General features: G+C 47.0%; 1 protein-coding gene across 1 annotated transcript in view; it reads right to left on the bottom strand.

Annotated features, from left to right (window-relative positions):
- tlcd1 (TLC domain containing 1) overlaps positions 1–27,197 on the bottom strand; it is a 51,016-nt gene extending 23,819 nt beyond the window's left edge. Inside the window, exons 1-2 of the mRNA XM_068010477.1 lie at positions 26,805–27,197; positions 780–862 (exon numbers count right to left, since the gene is read on the bottom strand). Coding sequence (XP_067866578.1) covers positions 780–862; positions 26,805–27,004 — 283 coding nt within the window. The 5' untranslated portion in view covers positions 27,005–27,197. The remainder of the gene's footprint in view (positions 1–779; positions 863–26,804) is intronic.
- Positions 27,198–27,417: the final 220 nt, after the last annotated feature.

The raw sequence follows: 27,417 nt of genomic DNA, 5'->3' as shown, positions 1-27,417 counted from the left end.
TTGGATCCAGGCAGATTAGCAAAATACTGTCTTCTGGCATTTACATTATGAAATTATGTGACCTTATCCTGGCAGCAGTCTTATAGACACAGAAGAAAAAAAACTGCACTTATGAGTCTGGAAATGTGATAAGAGGGGTGGATAAAGGAGTGGAAATGCCCAGATCATCTCCCTGAATACAAGTTGTTGTGTCAATCCAATTAAGACAGAGCTAAAAATGAAAGATAGTTTTGAGGGCCTTATTGTCCATTTAAACCCATTTGAATAAGCTCAAAGAAATGTGATACTGAATATAAAATGAGACTCCAGCTGCAGTGCATAGGGAGGAGTTTTTATTCTTCCGTGGTTAGTTTTGGTATTTGCTGCATTGTGCCAAACCTATAAGTTTGTATGGCTTTCATGAAGGAATCTGGCTCCAGCAATGTTACAACTACAAGACAACAGGAAGAATGCCACTAATACCCAGTTAAAAACAATAATTTTCCAATAGAAAATTGGAAGTTTAATTAACTTTATGACACCAGCACAACAGGGCAGCATTAATTATATTAATTTCTAATTATGTAGTGTATACAAATATATGACAATTACCATGCTAATATTATCAGCAAATAACTATGGCTGTTGCCACTGCAATACTGACAAATTAGAATACTATTAAAAAGGGGGTCACCCATTGCTAAAGGGAGACCTGTCCATGCTGCACAAGCAAACAGCTGTGGATTAAAGCCATTATTTTTCATGTTGCTAATGACATTCTTTACGACTGAGATTCTCACCTGTGGAAACACAGACGAGCAAGTATGAAAAGGAACTTTGGAACGTTAAAATTTCAGTTAACATTTCAGGAGAGTTGTAGACGCTGCAAAAGAGAAAAAATAGAGACATGTTACACTGTTGAATTTTATTTTACAGAAACCATGTTTCCACAGTGTGCAATGCGGGGCTCCAAAGCCAGCTAAATTAACCTGACTAAACCTGCTTAGCAACTGCACCTCGTGTGCTATTTATTGCAGGCACTTTCTTTTTGTAAGGTCATGCTTCACAAAGAATTGTTTTCAAGCTCTTTTCTATTTCTTTGTTGTTATTTGTCTTGGGATGTGGGCAACACTGACTAGGCAGTATTTACTATGGGACTGGAATGACATGTAGGCCAGACCAGACAGGTATGGCAGGTCCCTCTCAGAAAGATGTTAGTGAATCAGTTGGGCGTTGACATTTTCCCAGTGATCTTTTCTGGTCCCAGTCCACAAATTCCCAAATTTATTGAATTTTTAATTGTCTGTTTGCAATTTGAACTCAGAACCTCTCAGTAGTTAGTCCACCACTAAAGCTACTAGGTTACACATTTTCATGGGAATTCATAGGTAATTCTCTAGCAGACATCACCAAAAGCTTATTCGCTTCTATTTTTCTTCATTATGTTTCTTGATGTCTCCATTGTGTGGAGGCATGATTCATGTACAACTGCCTTAAACATACTGCAGTGTAACTCAACATGTATTTTACTACCTTCGACCTAGACACACCTATTCTCAATTTTATTTAAAGAATCGTGTTCCTGCAAATCCAAATTGGGTCAGGTTCCAATTTTCTATCTACATTCAGAGAATTGCAAGATTTTTCATCCTGCTTGTATTCTCATGCACCCAAGGCATTACAGGCATTCTGTATCCATTTACTTTACCAAAAAATGGAAGTATTACAGGACTTTGTGAAAAATACCATCAGAAGAGAAAGCTAATTAGCATTGTGACTCCAATCTTTAGATCCAGTACCAGACAGATGGAGGAAGTGGAGCATTACAGATGATCCAAAATACCTGGGGCCCTGTACCAGACCGGCAATTAAAAATGCATCAGCATCACACCAATATCAGGTAAAATAAGGTCATAAAACAGCAAATAAAGTGCTGGAATTCACTTCTAGAGGGTCAGAATTGAAAAGCAGAGAAGTTATTGTTAAATTTGTATAGAACCTTGGTTAGACCACACTTGGAGTACCGTGAACAGTTCTAGTTTTTATATTATAGAAAGGAGAGGCTGCAAAAAAATTTACTAGAATGATACCAGAACTAAGAGGTAACACCTATTAGGAAAGACTGAACAGGATGGGGCTCTTTTCTGTAGAAAAGAGAAGACTGACGGGTGACCTGATAGAAGACTTAAAGCTAATGAAAGGGTTTGATAGGGTGGAGGTAGAGAAGATGTTTCCACTTGCAGCAAGACCAGAACTAGGGTCAATAAATATAAGATAGTCACTAATAAGTCTAGAAGAGAATTCAGGAGAAACTTCTTTACCCAGAGAGTGGTTAGAATGTGGAACCCGCTACCACAGGAAATAGTTGAGGTGACTAGATGCACTTAAGGGGAAGCTAGATAAGCACATGAGGGAGAAAGGTATAGAAGGACATATTGATGAGGTTAGATGAAGATGGGTGTGAGGAGGCTCGTGTAGAGCATAAGCACACAGTTCTCGGCCTTTTGGCTAAGATCAAGTGCAGTACCTGTTCTTATCAGTACTTACTTGGCAGAGAAGAGACCATGATCATTGCCTTTTGATCCTGGGTAAGCTTTGAGTAAAATGGCTATAACAAATCTTCGAGCTTCAGGCCAGGGAGTGCGCAACACCGTTCGGGTGGTCGTGAAGGACAAGGAAGGAGATGCAACGGTCGATCGCACCTTCTTCATCAAGAAAACCCTCTTCGATTGCTGTGGATTTCAAGCTACGGATGTCTTCTGCCTGCAGGATTTCCCCAGCAGTGGATACTTCGACGTGACGTTCCGGAACGTGGCGGGATGCATCAAGTTCCTGAAGGCGTTCAAGGAGAAAGGAGACCGGGCGCCACTGTCGATCCTCAAAGTGGATCCGCTCTTCACGCTTCCATCACAACGGGACCGGGTGGTGACGATTCACCTCTACAACCCCCATGTTCCGGTGGTGGATGTACTCACCTTTCTCGCCAGGTACGTCGAGTTGGCCGGCAATAGCACTGATCTCAAGGACCCCTTTGGGATTTGGACCAGCAAGCGGCAGGTCAAGGTGACCTTGAAGGTCGATCCCAGTGGGGCCATCATCCACCCTCCCTCCAGCTTCGCTATTGGGGGAAGTCGAGGGTTCTTGGTCTACGCTGGGCAGCCCAGAGTTTGCCGCACCTGTGGCAAATCTGGTCACGTGGCAGCCAACTGCAGCACGGTTGTTTGCAAGAACTGCAAGGAGGAAGGCCATCAGACCAAGGACTGTAAGTAGACTAAGTGTTGCAACTTGTGCGGTGCGGCAGGCCATCTCTACAAAACCTGCCCCAAACGCTGCCTCAGTTATGCTCAGGCGGCAAGGTCCAAGGAAAGGCCGGGAGAAGGTTCGACGAAGGTGTCTGGTGTTCGAAAGGAGACAAGCAACCTTCTCCGCAGTGAGGAACTTCAACCTGAGAAGGAGAAGAAAGGGGAGACAGCTGAAACCAGCAACCTAGCACCTACCCTGTGCCCGGAAACCCCCACTCCACAGACAGAATCAATGGAGGAGCAGGCAACAGATGGACAAACAGGTTAGTGGCAAGTGGTCCAGAGGAAAACCACAAAGAAAAGACCTCCAAAAGCGGAACAGGCCACCACCCAAACCAGTGGCAAGAGGAGGCTACCTTCTGAGACAGACTACAACAGCTCCTCTTCACTGGACGGGGAAATGCTGGAACGACGGCCCCTTCAAAAGAGGCGACAGAACTCCAAGGAGATGGAAGATAAAGCATCCCAGCCCCCGGGCACTGGAAGCTGTGATGGGCCCGGCGTGCCCCAACCCCAAAGCGCCACACCGAACAACACGGCCAGTGCGCATCCCAGCTCCTGGACACTGAGAGCAAAGACACGTCTGGCGCACCTCAGCTCCGGGAAGCCGGGAGCAGTGATGTTTTCGAGGAGGAACAGAGGGAAGCAGCAGCGGACAACCCAATCCTTGCTGCCTACAAGACGTCCCCGATGTCACCCCAGTGGAACAAACCCTGCATGAGAAACCAGGAGGGGTTTCTGAGCCCAACCAACGTGAAACAGCTTGCGCACACTATGGGTATGCAGGAACATCCTGAAGGACTGGGACTAGCAAGGACAAATGGTATGGGAAGCAACAACTAACTTTAAAAAAATGGGTGTAAGAATTGCTTCCATTAATGTGCGTAGCATTAAATCCACTACGCGATGTGTTTCAACCTTGGATTACCTCGCCAAGGTCAAAGCCGACCTACTGTTTCTGCAGGAGTGTGGAATACCACACCTCAGCACCTACAGGCAGTGGTCGCGATGGTGGTCCCAAGGGCCATTGATCTGGTCTGGGGGTAATGATTGCCGTTCCTCCGGCCTGGGTATTCTGCTGCGGGGAGATAACTTCACCATCTCCGAAGTTAAGGAGGTGGTGGGCGGTCGCCTCCTCGTAGCAGACGTAATGTACAACAACGCTCTGCTCCGGTTTATCAACGTGTACACCCTGGTACAACGCAGTGAGCGGCTGACCGTCTTCCAGCAGCTCCCACTGCTGCTGGCGACGTCCAGGCTGGTCATCCTAGGCGGTGACTTCAACTGCATCGTCGATGCGGTTGGACGATCTGGCAGAGACGACAGCAAACTGGACGCTACGTCCAGATTCCTAATAGAAACAGTTAAAGATGCCAAACTGCACGACGTCTTCAGCAAACCTGCAGACGCAGCGCAGCGCAGATACACATGGTCAAGATCGGACGGGTCTGCCCGTTCCAGGATTGACTTCCTGTTTATGTCCCGTGCTGCCACGGTCAGATCCACCGACATCAAGCCGGTGTTCTTCTCCGACCATTGCTTCTGACTGGCCGACTGTCACTTACAGGATGACCAGTGGGTTGGCAGGGGGACATGGAAGCTCAATGCTACATTGCTAATCCCAGAGAACGTTGAGGAACTCAAAAGGGATTACAAAGGTTGGAGAACCGTGAAACCCCTCTTTGAGTCTCCAATCAAGGAGAACATCAAGAGGTTTTTTATCTTCAAATGGGTTCAGACAGCGAGAGAGAGACAGAGGGAAACGTCCCGACTCCAGAAAAGTCTGCAAAATCTGCTCCGGCTGCAGTCGATGGGGCTCGAGGTCAAGGAGGACCTCCAAGAGGTGAAGAGCCAGCAGGCCTCGCTCTTTGCCACGGAGGCCTCCAGATCATCTTCTGGTCCAGAGTCCGCTCCATTGAGCAGGATGAGATGTGCTCGCGTTACTTCTTCCAAAAGGTACACAGAGAGAGCTCTGTTATCAGCAGCCTGAAGGAAGAGGATGGCTCGGTAACGTCTTCGCAGTCCGACATACTAAGGATCAGCAAATCCTTTTATGCTGGGCTGTATGACGCGAAGCCCACAGACAGCAGAGTCTCCCAGTCCTTCCTGTCATCTATCACAGAGGTCTTAGATGACAGCACAAGGGAGAGACTGGACAAGCCGCTAACTCTGGACGAGCTGACAAAGGCTGTCGAGTCCTTTGAGACGAGTAAAACTCCCGGAAGCGACAGCTTACCGATTGAATTGTATTCGGCCCTGTGGGACTGGGTCGGCCCGGACCTGCTGGAAGTACACGTGAGTATGCTCCTGGCTGGCAACATGTCAGAATCCATGAGAAAAAGCATCATCACCCTCATCTACAAGCGGAAGGGGGAGAGGGCAGAAATCAGAAATTTGCGGCCCATCTCACTGCTTAATGTTGACGACAAGATTCTGTCCAAAGTCATAGCCAGTCGAGTCAAGTCTGCTCTGGAGTTGGTGATCCACCCCGATCAGACCTGTACTGTACCTGGCAGGAAGATCTCTGATAGTCTCGCGCTACTCAGGGATAAGATCGCCTACGTACGGGACAGGAGGGTGGACACCTGCCTCATCAGCCTGGACCAGGAGAAGGCTTTTGACAGGATATTGCACACCTACATGATGGACGTGCTTTCCAAAATGGGGTTTGGGGAGGGAATCTGCAATTGGATCAAACTGCTCTACACAAACATCAGTAGCGCAGTCTCAATCAATGGGTGGGAATCGGAAAGTTTCCCGATCCAATCTGGAGTCAGACAGGGCTGTCCTTTCTCCCCTGTCTTGTTTGTTTACTGTATTGAACCCTTTGCTGAGTCTATTAGGAAGGATGTGAGCATAAGAGGGGTGACAATCCCAGGCAGTGGAGGCACTCAAGTTAAAACCTTCCTGGACATGGATGATGTCGCCATCTTCTGCTCGGACCCGCTGTCTGTGCGCAGACTGATGAGCATCTGCGACCAGTTCGAACTGGCCTCGACAGCCAAAGTTAACCACGGCAAGAGCGAGGTCATGTTCTTTGGGAACTGGGCTGACCGATCCTTTGTCCCCTTCACCGTCAGGTCAGACTACCTGAACGTGCTGGTGATATGGTTCGGAAGGGCCGGGGCGTGACCCAGAACCTGGGAGGAGCGAGTAGCCAAGGTACAACACAGGTTGAGCTTGTGGGGGCAGCAATCTCTCTCCATTGTGGGTAAGAACCTGGTCATCAGGTGCGAGGCGCTCACGTTGTTGCTGTACGTGGCGCAGGTCTGGCCCATACCCGACTCCTGCGCTGTGGCGGTCACCCGAGCCATTTTCCGCTTCATCTGGGGATCTAAAATGGACCGGGTCCGGAGGGACACGATGTTCAAATCTCTGGATAAGGGCGGGGAAAATGTACCCAACGTGGCCCTCCACCCTGATGACCACCTTCGTGTGCGGCTGCATCAAGCTGTGTGGAGACCTCCAGTACGCAAACTCCCAGTGTCACTATGTGCTGAGGTTCTAGCTGTCCCCGGTGTTGCGAAGGATGGGCCTGGTCACATTGCCGCGGAACGCTCCATGCAGTTGGACCATGCCGTACCACCTATCCTTCGTGGAGCAGTTTCTGCAGGAAAACACCTTTGACCACCGGTCCATCAGGCAGTGGTCTGCACGGAATGTCCTCAAGGCCCTACGGGAAAAGGAGACGGGGGATCCTGTCGGATGGTTCCCCGAGCAGACCGTCAAAGTCATTTGGCCGAATGCCTCATCACCAGAACTTTCAAACAAGCACCAATATGTAGCTTGGCTGGTGGTGAGAAGAGCCCTCCCCGTCAGATCCTTCCTGCACGCCCGAAGTCTCACCCCCTCCGCACAATGCCCCCGCGGTGGCTGTGGTGGGGAAGAGACAGTTGCCCACCTCCTCCTGGAATGTGTCTTTGCAAAGCAGTTGTGGAAAGAGATGCAGTGGTTTTTGTCGAGGTTGATCCCAAGCAGCTCTGTAACACAGGAGTCTGTGCTCTACGGGCTGTTCCCAGGGACGCACACCAAGACAAACATCAACTACTGCTGGAGGACTATCAATTCGGTGAAAGACGCCCTTTGGTCTGCCCGAAACTTGCTGGTCTTCCAGCGCAAAGAGTTGTCCAGCACCGAATGTTGCAGACTGGCACATTCCAAGGTCCAGGACTACGTGCTGAGGGACGCACTAAAGCTTGGGGCAGCCACAGCAAAGGCTCAATGGGGAAAGACCACAGTGTAAGGTCCCCCCACCAAGCTGAACTGAGGGGCTGGATCCATGGGAAACCCCTCGAACTGTATCGGGAAAATTTTCATTTGCTGTAAAATGTAAAAATGTAATTGGCATGACAAATGTGAAATGGAAGGGTTGTGAGGGAACTCATGATTGTAATGAAGCAAACAGACCTCCTTTGCACTCTTTGTATTTTTTGAGTTGGTGCTGTTTGAAACTGGTAATGTAATTTTTACAGATTTTTATGAATAAAGTATATTTTGGAAATTAAAAAAAAGTGTAGAGCATAAGCACTACCATGGACCTGTTGAGCTGAAAGGCCTGTTGACGTACTGAAAATTTTTGTCACTTTGAACTTTGTAAAAATAGTAGAATCAATTACTGGAAGTAAACTTGAGGACAATAATGTAGTAAACAACATTCAACATAGATTCAGTTGAAGATAATGCTGTCTGATCATTTTCTGGATTCTATTTGAGGAAGTGACAATCCCAAGTGCAGTGTAGCTATGTCTATTAACACTTAGCTGGTATTTCAAGGTAAAACTTGGGAATTTTAAAAAAAATTCATTCATGGTATGTGGGTGTCGCTGGCTAAGCCAGCATTTATTGCCTATCCCTAATTGCCCTTGAGAAGGTGGTGCTGAGCTGCCTTCTTGAACTGCTGCAGTCCATGTGAAGTAGGTACACCCACAGTGTCGTTAGGAAGGGAGTTCCAGGATTTTGACCCAGCGACAGTGAAGGAACAGTGATATAGTTCCAAGTCATGATGATGTGTGACTTGGAGGGGAATGGATAAGTAATTGGCTGAAAGGTAGGAAATAGAGGATACTTGTTAGTGCAATGATATCAATGTGCAGGGAATTGCTGGGTGGAATGTCCCATATATTCCTATTGGGACCCCCGGATTCAGAATTTTAATTCATACTGCTCAGATTTTCAGATGACACCAAAATGAGGAGCGCAGAGTTGAATCTGAGGAAGCAGATGAAGAATTACAAAGGTTAAATATGTAAGTGGGTGGAACAGTTAATATGGACAAATGTAAAGCACTGCATCTAGATAGAAATGTAAGTGATAAGTGGTGTCAAAATAGCTAAGGGTCAAGTTGACAGAGATCCAACCACTCTGCAGCAGCAATCAACAATGCAAATGTGGTATTGAGCCCAAACAATAGAATAATGTCAGCATAAGTCATGCTTAAATTCTACAGTGCCCTGATGGGACTACACTTTTGAGTTTTGTGTCCAGTCCTGGCTACTGAGACAAAAAGGAGACACCAGACATGTTAACTCTCACAACTTTCCCGTGAGTCACATGGATGTGATGTCATATCTCAGCCTTACCTAAATGTGCTTTAAACACACTGAACGGCTTTTGGGGCACTGTCGCATCAAGACGACATTTGATACTAACCTGGCAGGGGAGAGACCATGATCAGTGGCCTTGGATCCAACTGCTCTACACAAATATCAGTAGCGCAGTGTCAATCAACGGGTGGGAATCTGAAAGTTTCCCGATCAAATCTGGAGTCAGACAGGGCTGTCCTCTGTCCCCGGTCTTGTTTGTTTGCTGTATTGAACCCTTTGCTGAGTCTATTAGGAAGGATGCGAGCATAAGAGGGGTGACAATCCCAGGCAGCGGAGGCACTCAGGTGAAAACTTCCCTGTACATGGATGACGTCGCCGTCTTCTGCTCGGATCCGCTGTCCGTGCGCAGACTGATGAGCATCTGCGACCAGTTCGAACTGGCCTCGGGAGCCAAAGTTAACCACGGCAAGAGCGAGGCCATGTTCTTTGGGAACTGGGCTGACCGATCCTTTGTCCCCTTCACCGTCAGGTCAGATTACCTGAAGGTGCTGGGGACATGGTTCGGAAGTGCCGGGGCGTGCACCAAAACATGGGAGGAGCGAGTAGCCAAGGTACGACAAAAGTTGGGCATGTGGGGGCAGCGATCTCTCTCCATTGTGGGTAAGAACCTGGTCATCAGGTGCGAGGCGCTCACGTTGTTGCTCTACGTGGCGCAGGTCTGGCCCATACCCCACTCCTGCGCCGTGGCAGTCACCCGAGCCATTTTCCGCTTCGTCTGGGGATCTAAAATGGACCGGGTCCGGAGGGACACGATGTTCAAATCTCTGGACATGGGCGGGAAAAATGTACCCAACGTGGCCCTCATCCTGATGACCACCTTCGTGTGCAGCTGCATCAAGCTATGTGTAGATCCCCAGTACGCAAACTCCAAGTGTCACTACGTGCTGAGGTTCTATCTGTCCCCGGTGTTGCGAAGGATGGGCCTGGTCACATTGCCGCGGAACGCTCCGTGCAGTTGGGACGTGCCGTACCACCTATCCTTCGTGGAGCAGTTTCTGCGGAAAAACACCTTTGACTACCGGTCCATCAGGCAGTGGTCTGCACGGAATGTCCTCAAGGCCCTACGGGAAAAGGAAACGGTGGATCCTGTCGGATGGTTCCCCGAGCAGACCGTCAAAGTCATTTGGCGGAATGCCTCATCACCAGAACTTTCAAACAAGCACCAAGACGTAGCTTGGCTGGTGGTGAGAAGGGCCCTCCCCGTCAGATCCTTCATGCACACCCGAAGTCTCGCCCCCTCCGCACAGTGCCCCCGCGTTGGCTGTAGTGGGGAAGAGACGGTCGCCCACCTCCTCCTGGAATGTGCCTTTGCAAAGCAGGTGTGGAAAGAGATGCAGTGGTTTTTGTCAAGGTTCATCCCAAGCAGCTCTGTAACACAGGAGTCTGTGCTCTACGGGCTGTTCCCAGGGACGCACACCGAGACAAACATCAACTGCTGCTGGAGGGCTATCAATTCGGTGAAAGACGCCCTTTGGTCTGCCCGAAACTTGCTGGTCTTCCAGCGCAAAGAGTTGTCCACCGCCGAATGTTGCAGACTGGCACATTCCAAGGTCCAGGACTACGTGCTGAGGGACGCACTAAAGCTTGGGGCAGCCGCAGCAAAGGCTCAATGGGGAAAGACCACAGTGTAAGGTTCCCCCACCAAGCTGGACTGAGGGGCTGGATCCATGGGAAACCCCTCGAACTGTATCGTTAATATTCTCAATTGCTGTAAATGTAAAACTGTAATTGACATGACAATTGTGAAACGGAAGGGTTGGGAAGAAACTCATGACAGTATTGAAGGAAACTGATCTCCCTTGCAATGTTTGTATTTTTTGGTACTGTTTGGGAACTGTTTGGCAATGTAATTTTTACAGATTTTTATGAATAAAGTATATTTTGGAAATAAAAAAAATAAAAAAATGATCAGTGGCCTTGTAGAGCAGCCCCCAGTACGCAAACTCCAAGTGTCACTACGTGCTGAGGTTCTATCTGTCCCCGGTGTTGCGAAGGATGGGCCTGGTCACATTGCCGCGGAACGCTCCATGCAGTTGGGACGTGCCGTACCACCTATCCTTCGTGGAGCAGTTTCTGCGGGAAAACACCTTTGACCACCGGTCCATCAGGCAGTGGTCTGCACGGAATGTCCTCAAGGCCCTACGGAAAAAGGAAACGGTGGATCCTGTCGGATGGTTCCCCGAGCAGACCGTCAAAGTCATTTGGCGGAATGCCTCATCACCAGAACTTTCAAACAAGCACCAAGACGTAGCTTGGCTGGTGGTGAGAAGGGCCCTCCCCGTCAGATCCTTCATGCACACCCGAAGTCTCGCCCCCTCCGCACAGTGCCCCCGCGTTGGCTGTGGTGGGGAAGAGACGGTCGCCCACCTCCTCCTGGAATGTGCCTTTGCAAAGCAGGTGTGGAAAGAGATGCAGTGGTTTTTGTCAAGGTTCATCCCAAGCAGCTCTGTAACACAGGAGTCTGTGCTCTACGGGCTGTTCCCAGGGACGCACACCGAGACAAACATCAACTGCTGCTGGAGGACTATCAATTCGGTGAAAGACGCCCTTTGGTCTGCCCGAAACTTGCTGGTCTTCCAGCGCAAAGAGTTGTCCACCACCGAATGTTGCAGACTGGCACATTCCAAGGTCCAGGACTACGTGCTGAGGGACGCACTAAAGCTTGGGGCAGCCGCAGCAAAGGCTCAATGGGGAAAGACCACAGTGTAAGGTTCCCCCACCAAGATGGACTGAGGGGTTGGATCAATGGGAAACCCCTCGAACTGTATCGTTAATATTCTCAATTGCTGTAAATGTAAAACTGTAATTGACATGACAATTGTGAAACGGAAGGGATGGGAAGAAACTCATGACAGTATTGAACGAAACTGATCTCCTTTGCAATGTTTGTATTTTTTGGTGCTGTTTGGAAACTGTTTGGCAATGTAATTTTTACAGATTTTTATGAATAAAGTATATTTTGGAAATAAAAAAAAAAAAATGATCAGTGGCCTTGTGGCGGCAAGGTCCAAGGAAAGGCCGGGAGAAGGTTTGACGAAGGCATCCGGTGTCCGAAAGGAGACCAGCAACCTTCTCCGCAGTGAGGAACTTCAACCTGAGAAGGAGAAGGAAGGGGAGGCAGCTGAAACCAGCGACTCAGCACCTTCCCTGCACTCGGAAACCCCTTCTCCACCGACAGAATCAATGGAGGAGGAGGCAGCAGATGGACAAACAGGTCAGTGGCAAGCAGTCCGAGGAAAACCACAAAGAAAAAACATCCCAAAGCAGAACAGGCCACCACCCAAACCAGTGGCGAGGAGGCTATCTTCTGAATCAGACTGCAACAACTCCTCTTCACTGGACGGGGGAATGCTGGAACGACAGCCCCTTCAAAAGAGGCGGCAGAACTCCAAGGAGATGGAAGATAAAGCATCCCAGCCCCCGGGCACTGGAAGCTGTGATGGGCCCGGCGTGCCCCAACCCCAAAGCGCCACACCAAACAACACGGCCAGAGCGCATCCCAGCTCCGGGACACCGAGAGCAAAGACACGTCTGGCGCACCTGAGCTCCGGGAGACCGGGAGCTGTGATGTTTTCGAGGAGGAACAGATGGAAGCAGCTGAGGACAACCCAATCCTCTCTGCCTACAAGACCCCCCCGATGTCACCCCAGCGGAACAAACCCTGCATGAAAAACCAGGAGGGGTTTCTGAGCCCAACCAACGTGAAACTGCTTGCGCACACGATGGGTATGCAGGAACATCCCGAAGGACTGGGACTATCAAGGACAAATGATATGGGAAGCCACAACTAACTTTAAAAAATGGGTGTAAGAATTACTTCCATTAATGTGCGTAGCATTAAATCTACTACGCGATGTGTTTCAACCTTGGATTACCTTGCCAAGGTCAAAGCTGACCTACTGTTTCTGCAGGAGTGTGGAATACCACTCCTCAGCACCTGCAGGCAGTGGTCGCGGAGGTGGTCCCACAGGCCATCGATCTGGTCTGGGGGTATTGATTGCCGTTCCTCCGGCCTGGGTATTCTGCTGCGGGGAGGTAACTTCACCATCTCCGAAGTTAAGGAGGTGGTGGGCGGTCGCCTCCTCGTAGCAGACGTGATGTACAACAACGCTCCGCTCCGGTTGATCAACGTGTACGCCCCGGTACAACGCAGCGAGCGGCTGACCGTCTTCCAGCAGCACCCACTGCTGCTGGCGACGTCCCGGCCGGTCATCCTAGGCGGTGACTTCAGCTGCATCGTCGATGCGGCTGGACGATCCGGCAGTGACGCCAGCAAACTGGACGCTACGTCCAGATTCCTAATGGAAACAGTTAAAGATGCCAAATTGCACGACGTCTTCAGCAAACCTGCAGACGGAGCTTAGCGCAGATACACATGGTCAAGATCGGACGGGTCTGCCCGTTCCAGGATTGACTTCCTGTTTGTGTCCCGTGCTGTCACGGTCGGATCCACCGACGTCAAGCCGGTGTTCTTCTCCGACCACTGCCTCTTACTGGCCGACTGTCACTTACAGGACGACCAGCGGGTTGGCAGAGGGATGTGGAAGCTCAATGCTACATTGCTGACCCCAGAGAACGTTGAGGAACTCAAAAGGGATTACAAAGGTTGGAGGACCGTGAAACCCCTCTTTGAGTCTCCAGTTCACTGGTGGGAAGCGATTAAGGAGAACATCAAGAGGTTCTTCATCCACAAAGGTGTTCTGAGGGCAAGAGAGAGACAGAGGGAAATGTCCCGACTCCAGAAAAGTATGCAAAATCTGCTCCAGCTTCAGTCAATGGGGGTCGAGGTCAAGGAGGACCTCCAAGAGGTGAAGAGCCAGCAGGCCTCGCTCTTTGCCACGGAGATCAAGATCATCTTCCGGTCCAGAGTCCGCTCCATTGAGCAGGATGAGACGTGCTCGCGTTACTTCTTCCAAAAGGTACACAGAGAGAGCTCTGTTATCAGCAGCCTGAAGGAAGAAGATGGCTCGGTAACGTCTTCGCAGTCCGACATACTAAGAATCAGCAAATCCTTTTATGCTGGGCTGTATGACGCGAAGCCCACAGACAGCAGAGCCTCCCAGTCCTTCCTGTCATCTATCACAGAGGTCTTAGATGACAGCACGAGGGAGAGACTGGACAAGCCGCTAACTCTGGACGAGCTGACAAAGGCCGTCGAGTCCTTCGAGATGAGTAAAACTCCCGGAAGCAACGGCTTACCGGTCGAATTGTATTCGGCCCTGTGGGAATGGATCGGCCCGGACCTGCTGGAAGTATACGAGAGTATGCTCCTGGCCGGCAGCATGTCAGAATCCATGAGGAAAGGCATCATCACCCTCATTTACAAGCGGAAGGGGGAGAGGGCAGAAATCAGAAATTAGATTAGATTAGAGATACAGCACTGAAACAGGCCCTTCGGCCCACCGAGTCTGTGCCGAACATCAACCACCCATTTATACTAATCCTACACTAATCCCATATTCCTACCAAACATCCCCACCTGTCCCTATTTTTCCCTACCACCTACCTATACTAGTGACAATTTATAATGGCCAATTTACCTATCAACCTGCAAGTCTTTTGGCTTGTGGGAGGAAACCGGAGCACCCGGAGAAAACCCACGCAGACACAGGGAGAACTTGCAAACTCCACACAGGCAGTACCCGGAATCGAACCCGGGTCCCTGGAGTTGTGAGGCTGCGGTGCTAACCACTGCGCCACTGTGCCGCCCTAAATTGGCGGCCCATCTCACTGCTTAATGTTGACGACAAGATTCTGTCCAAAGTCAGACCTGTCGAGTCAAATCTGCTCTGGAGTTGGTGATTCACCCCGATCAGACCTGTACTGTACCCGGCAGGAAGATCTCTGATAGTCTCGCGCTACTCAGGGATACGATCGCCTACGTATGGGACAGGAGGGTGGACACCTGCCTCATCAGCCTGGACCAGGAGAAGGCTTTTGACAGGATATCGCACAGCTACATGATGGACGTGCTCTCCAAAATGGGGTTTAGGGAGGGAATCAGCAATTGGATCCAACTGCTCTACACAAACATCAGTAGCGCAGTCTCAATCAATGGGTGGGAATCGGAAAGTTTCCCGATCCAATTTGGAGTCAGACAAGGGCTGTTTTCTCTCCCCTGTCTTATTTGTTTGTTGTATTGATTCCTTTGCTGAGTCTAGTAGGAAGGATGCAGGCATAAGAGGGGTGACAATCCCAAGCTGCGGAGGCACTCAGGTTAAAACCTCCCTGTACATGGATGACGTCGCCGTCTTTTGCTTGTACCCACTGTTCGTTTGCAGACTGATGAGCATCTGCGACCAGTTCGAACTGGCCTCGGGAGCCAAAGTTAACCACGGCAAGAGTGAGGCCATGTTCTTTGGGAACTGGGCTGACTGATGCTTCGTCCCCTTCACCGTCAGGTCAGACTACCTAAGGTGCTGGGGATATGGTTCGGAAGGGCCGGGGCGTGCACCAAAACCTGGAGGGAGTGAGTAGCCAGGGTACACCATAAACTGAGCATGTGGGAGCAGCGATCTCTTTCCATTGTGGGCAAGAACCTGGTCATCAGGTGCAAGGCGCTCACATTGTTGCTGTATGTGGCGCAGGTCTGGCCATACCCGACTCCTGCGCTGTGGCGGTCACCGGAGCCATTTTCCGCTTCATCTGGGGATCTAAAATGGACCGGGTCTGGAGGGACTCTATGTTCAAACCTCTGGATAAGGGCGGGAAAAATGTACCCAACGTCGCCCTCATCCTGATGACCACCTTCGTGTGCGGCTGCATCAAGCTGTGCTTAGGGCACCAGTACGCAAACACCAAGTGTCACTACGTGCTGAGGTTCTAGCTGTTCCCGGTGTTGCGAAGGATGGGCCTGGTCACATTGCCACAGAACGCTCCATGCAGTTGGACCGTGCTGTACCACCTATTCTTCGTGGAAAAGTTTCTCCGAAAATACACCTTTGACCACCAATCCATCAAGCAGTGGTCTGCACGGAATGTCCTCAAGGCCCTACGGGAAAAGGAGATGGTGGATCCTGTTGGATAGTTCCCTGAGCAGACTGCCAAAGTCATTTGGCCGAATGCCTCATCACCAGAACTTTCAAACAAGCACCGAGATGTAGCTTGGCTGGTGGTGAGAAGAGCCCTCCCCATCAGATCCTTCATGCACGCCCAGAGTCTCACCCCCTCTGCACACTGCCTTCGAGGTGGCTGTGGTGGGTAAGAGACGGTTGCCCACTTCCTTCTGGAATGTGTCTTTGCAAAGCAGGTGTGGACAGCGATGCAGTCGTATTTGTCAAGGTTCATCCCACGCAGCTTTGTAACACAGGAGTCTGTGCTCTACGGGCTGTTCCCAGGGACACACACCGAGATAAACATCAACTGCTGCTGGAGGACTATCAATTCGGTGAAAGACGCCCTTTGGTCTGCCTGAAACTTGCTGGTCTTCCAGCGCAAAGAGTTGTCCAGCACCGAATGTTGCAGACTGTCACATTCCAAGGTCCAGGACTACTGGCTGAGGGACGCACTAAAGCTTGGGGCAGCCGCAGCAAAGGCTCAATGGGGAAAGACCACTGTGTAAGGTCCCCCCACCAAGCTGAACTGAGGGGCTGGATCCAAGGGAAACCCCTCGGGCTGTATCCAGAAAATAAGGGTTTTCTGCAAAATGTATCTGGCATGTAAAATGAAATGGAGTGGTTGTGAGGCACTCACTCCTGTATTGAAGGAAACTGATCTCCTTTGCACTCTTTGTATTGTTAACTTGGTGCTGTTTTGAATAAAGTATATTTTAGGAAAAAAAGCATTATGACTACATTACCTGTCTTGCCCTGCGTAGTACAGCAGCTTTCCTCACTGTGTTCGTATTTCACTATAACCTGCTGTAATTGAGAGGAATTGAGCTTTGAGATGACTAATAGTCTGCCACTGATAAAGCAAAGTTTGATTGATTTACAACTCTGGTTGCGATCAACACGAGGGCTATGTTTTAAAATCTCATAGACAGCCTGGACCTGAGCTGGGAGAGAGCAAATGTGTCCAAGTGATACAGCAATATACCTGTACCTCTTTCAATTTAGTATACTGCATTCACTGCTCACACTGTGGTCCTCTGTGCATTGGGGAGAGTAAACACAGACTGGGTGACCGCTTTGAGGAACACCTCCATTCAGTTCACAAGCGTGACCTCAATCTTCCTGTCGCGTGTGATTTCAATTCTCTACCTTGCTCCCACTCTGACCTTTCTGGCCTGCTACAGTGTTCCAGTGAAGCTCAACGCAAGCTCAAGAAACAGCACCTCATCTTTCAACTGGGCACTTTACAGCCTTCTGGACTCACCATTGAGTTCGTAATTTTAGCTCATAACCTCTGCCCCCATTTTTTTTTTCTTTTTTCTGGTTTCCTTTTTCTTGTTTCTTTTGCTTTTTTTTTTGCTGGTTCGGTTTCTCCCCCTTCTTGTTTCTTTCTTAATCCTTTTATTTTGTGTTTAGATGGCTGCTCTCCTGCCATTTACACCTCATCCAGACACATCTTTTGTTTCTTTACTTGTCCCATTACCATTCCCTTTGCCTTTGCACCATATGAGCATATGAATTAGGAGCAGGATTAGGGCACTCGGCCCTTTGAGCCTGCTCCACCATTCAACAAGTTCATGGCTGAACTGATTACTCCACATTTCCACCTACACCCGATAACCTTCCACCCCCTTGCTTATCAAGAATCCATCTACCTCTGCCTTAAAAATATTCAAAGACTCTGCTTCCACCGCCTTTTGAGGAAGAGAATTCCAAAGACTCACGACCCTCTGAGAGAAATAATTTCTCCTCCTCTGTCTTAAATAGGCGACCCCTTATTTTTAAACAGTGACCCCAGTTCTAGATTCTCCCACAAGGGGAAACTTCCTTTCCACATCCACCCTGTCAAGACCCCTCAGGATCTGATATGTTTTAGTCAAGTCGCCTCTTACTCTTCTAACAGCCCACCCATTCTAAGTATTAGTCTAGTAAACCTTCTCTGTACTGCCTCCAAAGCATTTACGTCCTTCCTTAAATAAGGAGACCAGTACTGTACACAGTACTCCAGATGTGGTCTCAGCAATGCCCTGTATAGCTGAAGCATAACCTCCCTACTTTTGTATTCAATTCCCCTCACGATAAATGATAACATTCTATTAGCTTTCCTAATTACGTGCTGTAACTGCATACTAACCTTTTGTGATTCATGCACTAGGACACCCAGATCCCTGTGCATCTCAGAGCTCTGCAATCTCTCACCATTTAGATAATATGCTTATTTTTCATTCTTCCTGCCAAAGTGGACAATTTCACACTTTCCCACGTTATACTCCATTTGCCAGGTCTTTGCCCACTCCCTAACCTATCAATATCCCTTTGTAGCCCCCATGTCCTCTTCACAAGTTACTTTCCTACCTATCTTTGTGTCATCAGCAAATTTAGCAACCATACCTTCAGTCCCTTCATCCACGTCATTTATATAAATTGTAAAAAGTTGAGGCCCCAGCACAGATCCCTGTGGCACACCACTCATTATATCTTGCCAACCAGAAAGTTACCCATTTATGCCTACTCTCTGTTACCTGTTAGCTAGCCAATCTTCTATCCATGCCAATATGTTACCCCCTACCCAATGAGTTTTTATTTTCTGCAGTAACCTTTGATGTGGCACCTTATCAAATGCCTTTTGGAAATCTAAGTACAATACATCCACTGGTTCCCCTTTATCCACAGCACACATAACTCCCTCAAAGAACTCCAATAAATTGGTTAAACATGAAACCTTTTGTCATTTAATCTCTCCTCTCTTCCACCCTATCATAGACCTTCCCTTTTTTCATCTTTCCCCCTCTCCCTTTTCACTTGCTCAAAACTTATTATATTTCTAAATTTTGCCACTTCAGATGAAAGGTCACAGGCCAGAAACATTAACTGTTTTTCTCCCCACAGATGTTGCCTGACCTGCTGAGTATTTCTGGCATTTCCTGTTTCTGTTGTGTTGTGTTGTGATGCTAGTCACATGGCATCATTGAACCAAGTAAAAAATTGGGGATTCAGATATGGAAATGCTAACATTTTATAACTGACAAGGGTTTATAAGAATCTCAGAACAGTGAAGCAGGCCAGCATATGTTTTGAGTAATGCTTTGGAAAGAACTTGTCTAATGTTTGGTAAGTGTGTGAAGTTACAGTTTGTCAGGAGTTAATCACTTGGTGATGTCATGAATGTATTAAATAAGAAGTTTTATGTATTTCTTAAAATCATAACCCTATTGCTGCAGTATTGATATAAAACCATAGAAATATTTTGGCACAGAAGGAGGCCGTTCAGCCCATCGTGTCCGTGCCAGCCGAAAAAAACTAGCCGTCTGATCTAATCCTATATTCCAGCACCTGGTCCGTAGCCTTGCAGGTTACAGCACCTCAGGCACATGTCCAGGTACCTTTTAAAAGAACTGAGGGTTTCTGTCTCCTTACAGTGAATTCCAGACACCCACCACCCTCTGGGTGAAAAAGCTTTTCCTCATGTCCCCTCTAATCCTTCTAACAATCACCATAAATCTGTATCCCCTGGTAATTGACCTCTCCGCTAGGGGAAACAGGTCCTTCCTGTCTACTCTATCTAGGCCCCTTATAATTTTGTACACCTCAATTAAGTCACCCCTCAGCCTCCTCTGTTCTAAGGAAAACAACCCTAGCCTATCCGATCTTTCCTCACAGCTGCAACGTTTGAGCCCTGGCAGCATTCTTATAAATCTCCTCTGTACTCTCTCCACAGCAATTATGTCCTTTCTGTAATGTGGTGAGCAGAACTGTACGCAATACTCCAGCTGTGGCCTAACCAGCCTTTTATAAGGGCATTTAAGTGGTCATTGGATAGACATATGGATGAAAATGGAATAGTGTAGGTCAGATGGTTTCACAGGTCGGCGCAACATCGAGGGCCGAAGGGCCTGTACTGCGCTGTAATGTTCTAATTCTAATTCTAATACTGTTCCAGCATTACATCCCTGCTTTTGCATTCTATACCTCGGGCAATAAAGGAAAGCATTCCATATGCCTTCTTCACCGCTCTGTCTATCTCTCCTGTCACCTTCAAGGACCTGTGGATATACACTCAAAGGCCACTCACTTCTTCTACCCATCTCAATATCCTCCCGTTCATTCTGTATTCCCCCGCTTTATTTGCCCTCCGCTATAATAAGTGAAATTTACTAACCCATTTAGAGAACTTTCAAATTTTATCCACAGTCACTGAATTTGCTTTAAAAATGTAATTATTCTGCTATAAACATAACTCCAAATGTTAAGTGGATTTCCAATCTCCATCACACTTTGCGATCTTTAAACTGACTCACAGTGGTTTCAATGAACACTAACATGTCCAAAAAAAAGCATTAACCTGAAGGAATGCCATTCTTTGGCCTCCAAAAATGCTTAAAATTCAAGAGTGGACAGGGGCTTTACCCCATGGACCCACACAGGGGTTGTAACCTTGGATATCACTCAGACCCTCAGTTGTCCCAGCAAATTTTGGAGAGGTTACTTAAAGGTTAGCATCTCTGAGACAGTCTAGGCTGGAAGTCTGATTCTGAGCACCAGAGGAGTGAGTTAAGGCAAAGACTGATCAAACTTTGGCTTTTCATCCTTGAAAGGAGACAACTGAGAGGCGTGTAGAGGTATTTCAGATTCGAATAGGTAAATCTCAAACACGACTTTAAATTAAACTGTGACAGTAGAACAAGGCAAGACAAATTAGTGCTGCTACAATTTTCTTCACATAAGGAATGATCAAACTGTGGATTGGATGGTAGAGATAAAACCCAGTTTTAAGAAACAGTCCAGTGCTATGGTTGGGGGCGGGGACTGTGGATTTCTGGAAACACAGGAACAGGAGTAGGCTATTCACCAGTTGTGCCAATCCCTTAAATCATGGCTATGATATCTCAACTCCATTTACCTGCCTTTCCTCCATATTCCTTGATACCCTTACCTAAAACTATAGAAATGTGAATAAGCTAAAAGGAACCGAATATGTATCTTGCAAGCTATCAGCTCCACTTAACCATTTGCAAGAAGTTATTTTTAAAAACTAGATGGAAACAATTTAAAAGAATTAACATCAAGCACTTGCGGGGATCTGAGTGGTGACTATCTGAGAGAAAATTCCCTCTATCACTGTGTAAAACAACATTGTATAAGCATAAATTACCATGAGGTTGGGGTAAAGTTCTGGCACTCTCAGTGTTTTTGTTTTTGGGACAGAGGCCCCTTAACAGGAACCAGTGGTATGATCCTGAGTGCCATTTTATTGTCCCTTGAGTTTGTGACATTAAACGCTAAAGAATCTGCATGGACTTACCAGCAACTGCAGTTAATTTTTTAAATATTTCTAGCCATTGTATAACTGTTGTTTTGGAATTACAATTCTGACTCTTTTGGCCATCAGCCCGAAATTACTGATTTAGACATCTGCTGTTAGGAAAGCAAATGTGTATTCTCGTTGCTGGTAACCAGATCACTGCTTTATGCAATGTGATTTTTTTTTTAAACAATGTAATGTAAGGCATTTGGTTCTTTTCTGCAACACCCTCTGACACCCTGGCTAACGGTGAACTTTCCAACATTACTGACTATTGAGTAACTGGAAAAACAGTTTGATCTTGCATATTGTGAAGCTCCTGATTTTATTGGTCTCCTTTGATTTTTTTTCAACTGTTGCTGCTAGGTCTGTTGCTGCCATAGTAACTGGTGCCTTGCAAGATTCTTCACTGTGTTTATGTAGAGAGAGGACTAGAATGTAGCGCCTTTCTCTTCCTCAGGATGGCCCATAGTGTTTCACAGCCATTGAAGTATTTTAGAAATGTAGTCACTGTTGTAATGTAGGAAAACACAGCAGCCAAGGTGCACAGAGCAAGATGTCACATACAACAATGAGATAAAGAACACGATAACCTGTTTCAGTGGCGTTGATTGAGCGATAAATGTAGGCCAGCTCACTAGGAGAACTCACATTCTCTTCTTTCAATACTGCCACAGGACCTTTCACATCCACCTTAGAGGCTCTTTGTTCACAGCTCATTCGAAAGACTGCTCGTCTGACAGTGCAGCACTCCCTCGGTACTACACTAATGTGTCGGTCTAAATTATGTGCTCAAGGTTCTGGAATGGGGCTTAAAACATGACTTTCTGACTCAGAGTGCCAATATGAATGATATAAGATCAATATCTAAAAACCAAAGTTTAGGCTGAGAGAATGAAAAGTCTCCTCTTGTTGCATGCAAGAGTAGTAGATAAAGCTCGACAGCTTCAGTCCACTTCCCAGTGGGTCTGGATGTTAAAGCACAAAACTATAGATTATTTAAAATTAGAAAAAAAATACTCACTGACATAGACTCTGTGCAAAATTTCAAGGGTATGGGGTAGATTTTGCTGTGGAGCGCAGAACGGGAAAGCAGGAAGCAGAAACTGATGAAACTCACTGGAGGCCTGAATCACATTTAAATTTGGGCCCCTTCACAATAAATTCACAAACTACCAGCGCTAAAGGAGTGCTGATAGGCAGCTTGTTGGTCAGTGGGGGGAGGGATGGGGTGGTGACGAGGAGGAGTCCATCATCCCATTTCGAGAGCCAAGTCAGCAGGGGACCCTTAGAGTGATGAGATGCAAGACAAGTCGGGAGGCAGGGGAAGGGGTAGTGGAAGATCTGGCAGTGGTCAGGCAGGTTTTTATGGTGGCGCAGGAAGAAAATTTAAGGATCCTCTAAGCCCCAAAAACCCATCACTCACCTACATCCTTTATGGGATGCTGATTTGGCTGCTTTTGTTTTATTCGTTCATGGGATGTGGGCGTCGCTGGCTCGGCCAGCATTTATTGTCCATCCCTTGCTGCACCATCTCAGAGGGCATTTTTAAGAGCCAACCACACTGCTGTGGATCTGGAGTCACATTTAGGCCAGACCAGGTAAGGATGGCAGATTTCCTTCCCTAAAGGACATTAGTGAGCCAGATGGGTATTTACAACAATCGACAATGGTTTCATGGTCACCATTAGACTAGCATTTTAATTCCAGATTTATTAATTGAATTCAAATTTCACCATCTACCGTGGTGGGATTCAAACTCATATCCCCAGAGCACTAGCTTGGGCCTCTGGGCTACAAGTCCAATGGTATTACCACTACGCCACCACCTCCCCGATTTTCACACATGTACTTCGCAGTTTAACTTTAAAATTGCATTACGGTCTTTGAATGACATTGGAGCTCAATTTGTATACAGTAATGAGGATATGGCCTCATTCTGGCAGGAGCCCTGCCTGCCAATTTCCTGGGCAGCTCCATGATCACAGAGGGCATGAAGGAGATGGGAGGCTGGCATTGAGTTTACAATTACACAACTGATTGGGCTCCCAAACTTAGGGACACCTGCGAATTTGGACATACAGCTCTATTTTTTCAGCTAAATAATCAATATATATTGAATGAGGCCCTGGAAAACCTAATTTGTCACATCTGCCAATCAGGAAATGTTCCCTTGATTCCTATTTTCTGATTCCTACATCTCAACCACTAACCAGTCCAGACACAAGACTGCCTCCAATTCTGTGCACTTTTATTTTTGCTAATAATCTCATTCAAAATCTTATCAAATGTCTTCCGTAAATCCATATAACCAATATCCATAGTCACCTCTCTATCCACCATGCTAGTAACCTCCTCAAAAATCTCAACTAGATTAGTCAGATATGACCTACCCGACACAAGACCATGCTTTGATCAATTCATACTTGTTCATTGCTCACTCTGATAATGATGGAATTACTCAGCAGATCAGGCAGCATCCGTGGAGTGAGAAACAGCCAATGTTTCAGGTCGATGACCTTTCGTTAGAACCGGGGCAAGAAACAAACAGAAATCCTGTCTGTTCTGACGAAAGGTCGTCAATCTGAAACATTAACTCTGTTTTTCCACAGATGCTACCTGACTTGCTAGGCATTTCCAGCATTTTCTATTTTTATTTCAGATTTCCAGCATCTGCAGTATTTTGTTTTTGGCTCAGTCACTCTAGCTTTGATGATCGATTCCATTAACTTCCTCACAACTAATGTTGAACTGTAGTTTGTAGTTTGTCTGTAGTTATGGGGTTTCCCACTCCCTCCCTTCTTGAATAATGGAGTGACTTTTGTAATTTACCAATCCAAAGGCACAAATTCCTGAACCTAGAGAGCTTTGGAAAATTACGATTAAGACATCTATTAAAAGTTTTCTATAATTAATTGCATGGTTTTCCTTTGGGTAACTGGCACTTGTCACCTACTTATTTTAATACACTGGGATGGAACCCATCAGGTCTTGGAGATTTGGCAATTTTAGATTAGATTAGATTAGAGATACAGCACTGAAACAGGCCCTTCGGCCCACCGAGTCTGTGCCGACCATCAACCACCCATTTATACTAATCCTACACTAATCCCATATTCCTACCAAACATCCCCACCTGTCCCTATATTTCCCTACCACCTACCTATACTAGTGACAATTTATAATGGCCAATTTACCTACCAACCTGCAAGTCTTTTGGCTTGTGGGAGGAAACCGGAGCACCCGGAGAAAACCCACGCAGACACAGGGAGGACTTTCAAACTCCACACAGGCAGTACCCAGAATCGAACCCGGGTCCCTGGAGCTGTGAGGCTGCAGTGCTAACCACTGCGCCACTGTGCCGCATTATTTTCTCCATTACCATTTTAAAAAACTCATATTAAATCCACTACATTCGTTCCTCCCCTTGATGTATTTTGATAAGTTCCCTTGTATCGCTGGTGATTTATGTTCTTCCTCCACACTGTAAACAGATACAAAAAGAAAAAAGACTTGCATTTATATATAGTGCTTTTCATGACCACCGGATGTCTCAAAGCACTTTACAGCCAATGAAGTACTTTTGAAGTGTAGTCACCGTTGTAATGTCGGAAACACAGCAGCCAACTTTGTACACAGCAAACTCACGCAAACAGCAATGTGATAATGATCAGATACTCTGTTTTGTGATGTTGATTGAGGGATAAATATTGGCCGGGACATTGGGGATAACTCCCCTGCTCTTCTTCAAAATAGTGCGATAGGATGTTTTACATCCACCAGAGCAGGCAGATGGTGCCTTGGTTTAACTTCGCATCCAAAAACAGCACCTCTGACAGTGCAGCACTCCCTCAGTACTGCCAGCCTTGATTTTTGTGCTCATGTCCTGGAGTAAAGTACCCATTTAACAAGTCATCCATTTCCTTATTGTCCATTATAAGCACATGCCCAAGAATTCCCTTCAAATACTCACACAGTCCTGGGGGCCCTTTGAAAATACTTACACATTCCTAAGGTCTCCTTGCAAATACAGACACACTCCTGAGTATCCCCTGCAAATATTGATGCACTCCTAGGGATCTCCTGAAAATATTGGCCCACTTTCTGAACATATGAATTAGGACCAGGAGTAGGCCACTCAGCCCCTCGAGCCTGCTCTGCCGTTCAACAAGATCATTGCTCATCTGATTATAACCTCAACTCCACATTCCTGCCTATCCCCAATAACCTTTCACCCCCTTGCTTATCAAGAATCTATCTACCTCTGCCTTAAAAATATTTAAAGAGTCTGCTTCCACTGCCTTTTGAGGAAGAGAGTTCCAAAGACTCACGGCCCTCTGAGAGAAATATTTTCTCCTCATCTGTCTTAAATGAGCGACCCCTTATTTTTAAACAGTGATCCCTAGCTCTAGATTCTCCCACAAGAGGAACATTCTTTTCACATCAATCCTGTCGAGATCCCTCAGGATCTTATATGTTTCAACCAAGTTGCCTTTTACTCTTCTAAACTCCAGCGGATACAAGCCTTGCCTTTCCAGCCTTTCCTCATAAGACAAACTGCCCATTCCAGGTATTAGTCTAGTAAACTTTCTCTGAACTGTATTTCAGAGAATGTATTTACATCCTTCCTTAAATAAGGAGACCAGTACTGTACACAGTACTGCAGATGTGGTCTCACCAATGCCCTGTACAACTGAAGCATAACTTTTGTATTCAATTCTCCTCACAATAAACAATAACATTCTAATAGCTTTCCTAATTACTTGATGTACCTGCATACTAACCTTTTTCTAACAGTCTCAGTGACCCAAAGGAAAAGAATGTAATCAATTGTAGAATTTTGTCTTTTAGTAGTGAGCAGCAGCAGAGATCATATGCTGTTAATAAAAACAACAAAACCAAAATGTGACGACATCTGAGCAGAAGTCTGCTTACCTCACAGCCCCCTGTGGATCCCTTAGGATATGTGGGTCCCAGTTTGAAAAACTACATTGTACAGTACAGGGGTTGAACCTACGTCATCGAGTACAGGGGTTGAACCTACGTCATGGAGTACATGGGTTTAACTTTCTTAAAAAAACAGCAACATTTTGATTTCATCAAAATAACCCCAATGACGATACCTTTCAGCCAATCAGGGTTCAATTTTAAGATGGTTTTCCATATTGCGCTGGGGAACTCAACTTTCTGAAATCAGATCGTCGAGCTCCTGCGTTAATGAAACCATCAGAGAAGGTGTTAGTCCTGTTTTATCTTTAAAATGACAAAACATAAATTAGCATCATCGGTAAAGCTCCACCAGTGGTTAATAAAGCAGGATAGTTTGTAACACTGGATAAGAAACAGTGCTGTCATTAAAAAAAAAGGCATCCCACAGGCTTACTTACGGATGCAAACAAAACATCGTCAAGTAACTCAGATTTTGAACACGAGTTGTGCTGACAACCAAGGAAAGTATTGCAAACACGCTACGATTAGATTTCCCCCCAGCATATTAGAGCAGGTTCGAGTCGGTTACGCTTCTGCCTGTAAATGTGCATGTGGATGGTTATTTTAAGCAACGTACCACAACAAAGCCCACGGTCCTGTGATTGCTGAATGCACAAGGGAGACGCTGAGGTTCGTCCATCTCCAAGACTTGGTCTTGTTCTCCTCCACTTGTTTAGGGGGGCGAGAGAAACTCCGCGTTCGCAAGAAGACCCGCAGCGTCTTGAAACCCAACGCAAAGAAAAGAATAGACAGGATGGGGTGGCTCTGGACGATCATGGCTGGGGCTGCGGCGCCGAGAGGAGCAGCACTTTCAATTCAGTGGGAGCGGTAGTTGTGGAAACGCCTCCCTTTCCATACAGCGAGGCTGAGCGCCGTGCTCTCCCTGATCCCTTGTTGGTAGAGAAGGTCCAACCCACAAATGTTATTTGCTACAGCGATTTTGAAACGTCTTCAATTGGCGAGGGTGAAAGAAACCGCGTGTATTACAGCCAGCAATATAAAACGGAGCACTTCAGCCAAATTGGGAGTTGGACTGAAGGTTTTGTGTGGAGCATTGCTGATTGCTTCGTTGAAAGCCTATTTATTACAACATATCCTAGCGTAAAGGATGTTTTTTATTTTGCAATAAAATTCAGGATAACCACGTTTTGTAAATGCCACAAAACTTGCAACACCGTTTAACGCAAAGG

The sequence above is a fragment of the Heterodontus francisci genome, chromosome 30 (genome assembly GCF_036365525.1).
Source record: "Heterodontus francisci isolate sHetFra1 chromosome 30, sHetFra1.hap1, whole genome shotgun sequence".
Taxonomy (NCBI): Eukaryota; Metazoa; Chordata; class Chondrichthyes; order Heterodontiformes; family Heterodontidae; genus Heterodontus; species Heterodontus francisci.
Note: the sequence above shows the minus strand (reverse complement) of the source record. Positions and strands in the feature narration are given on the sequence as shown.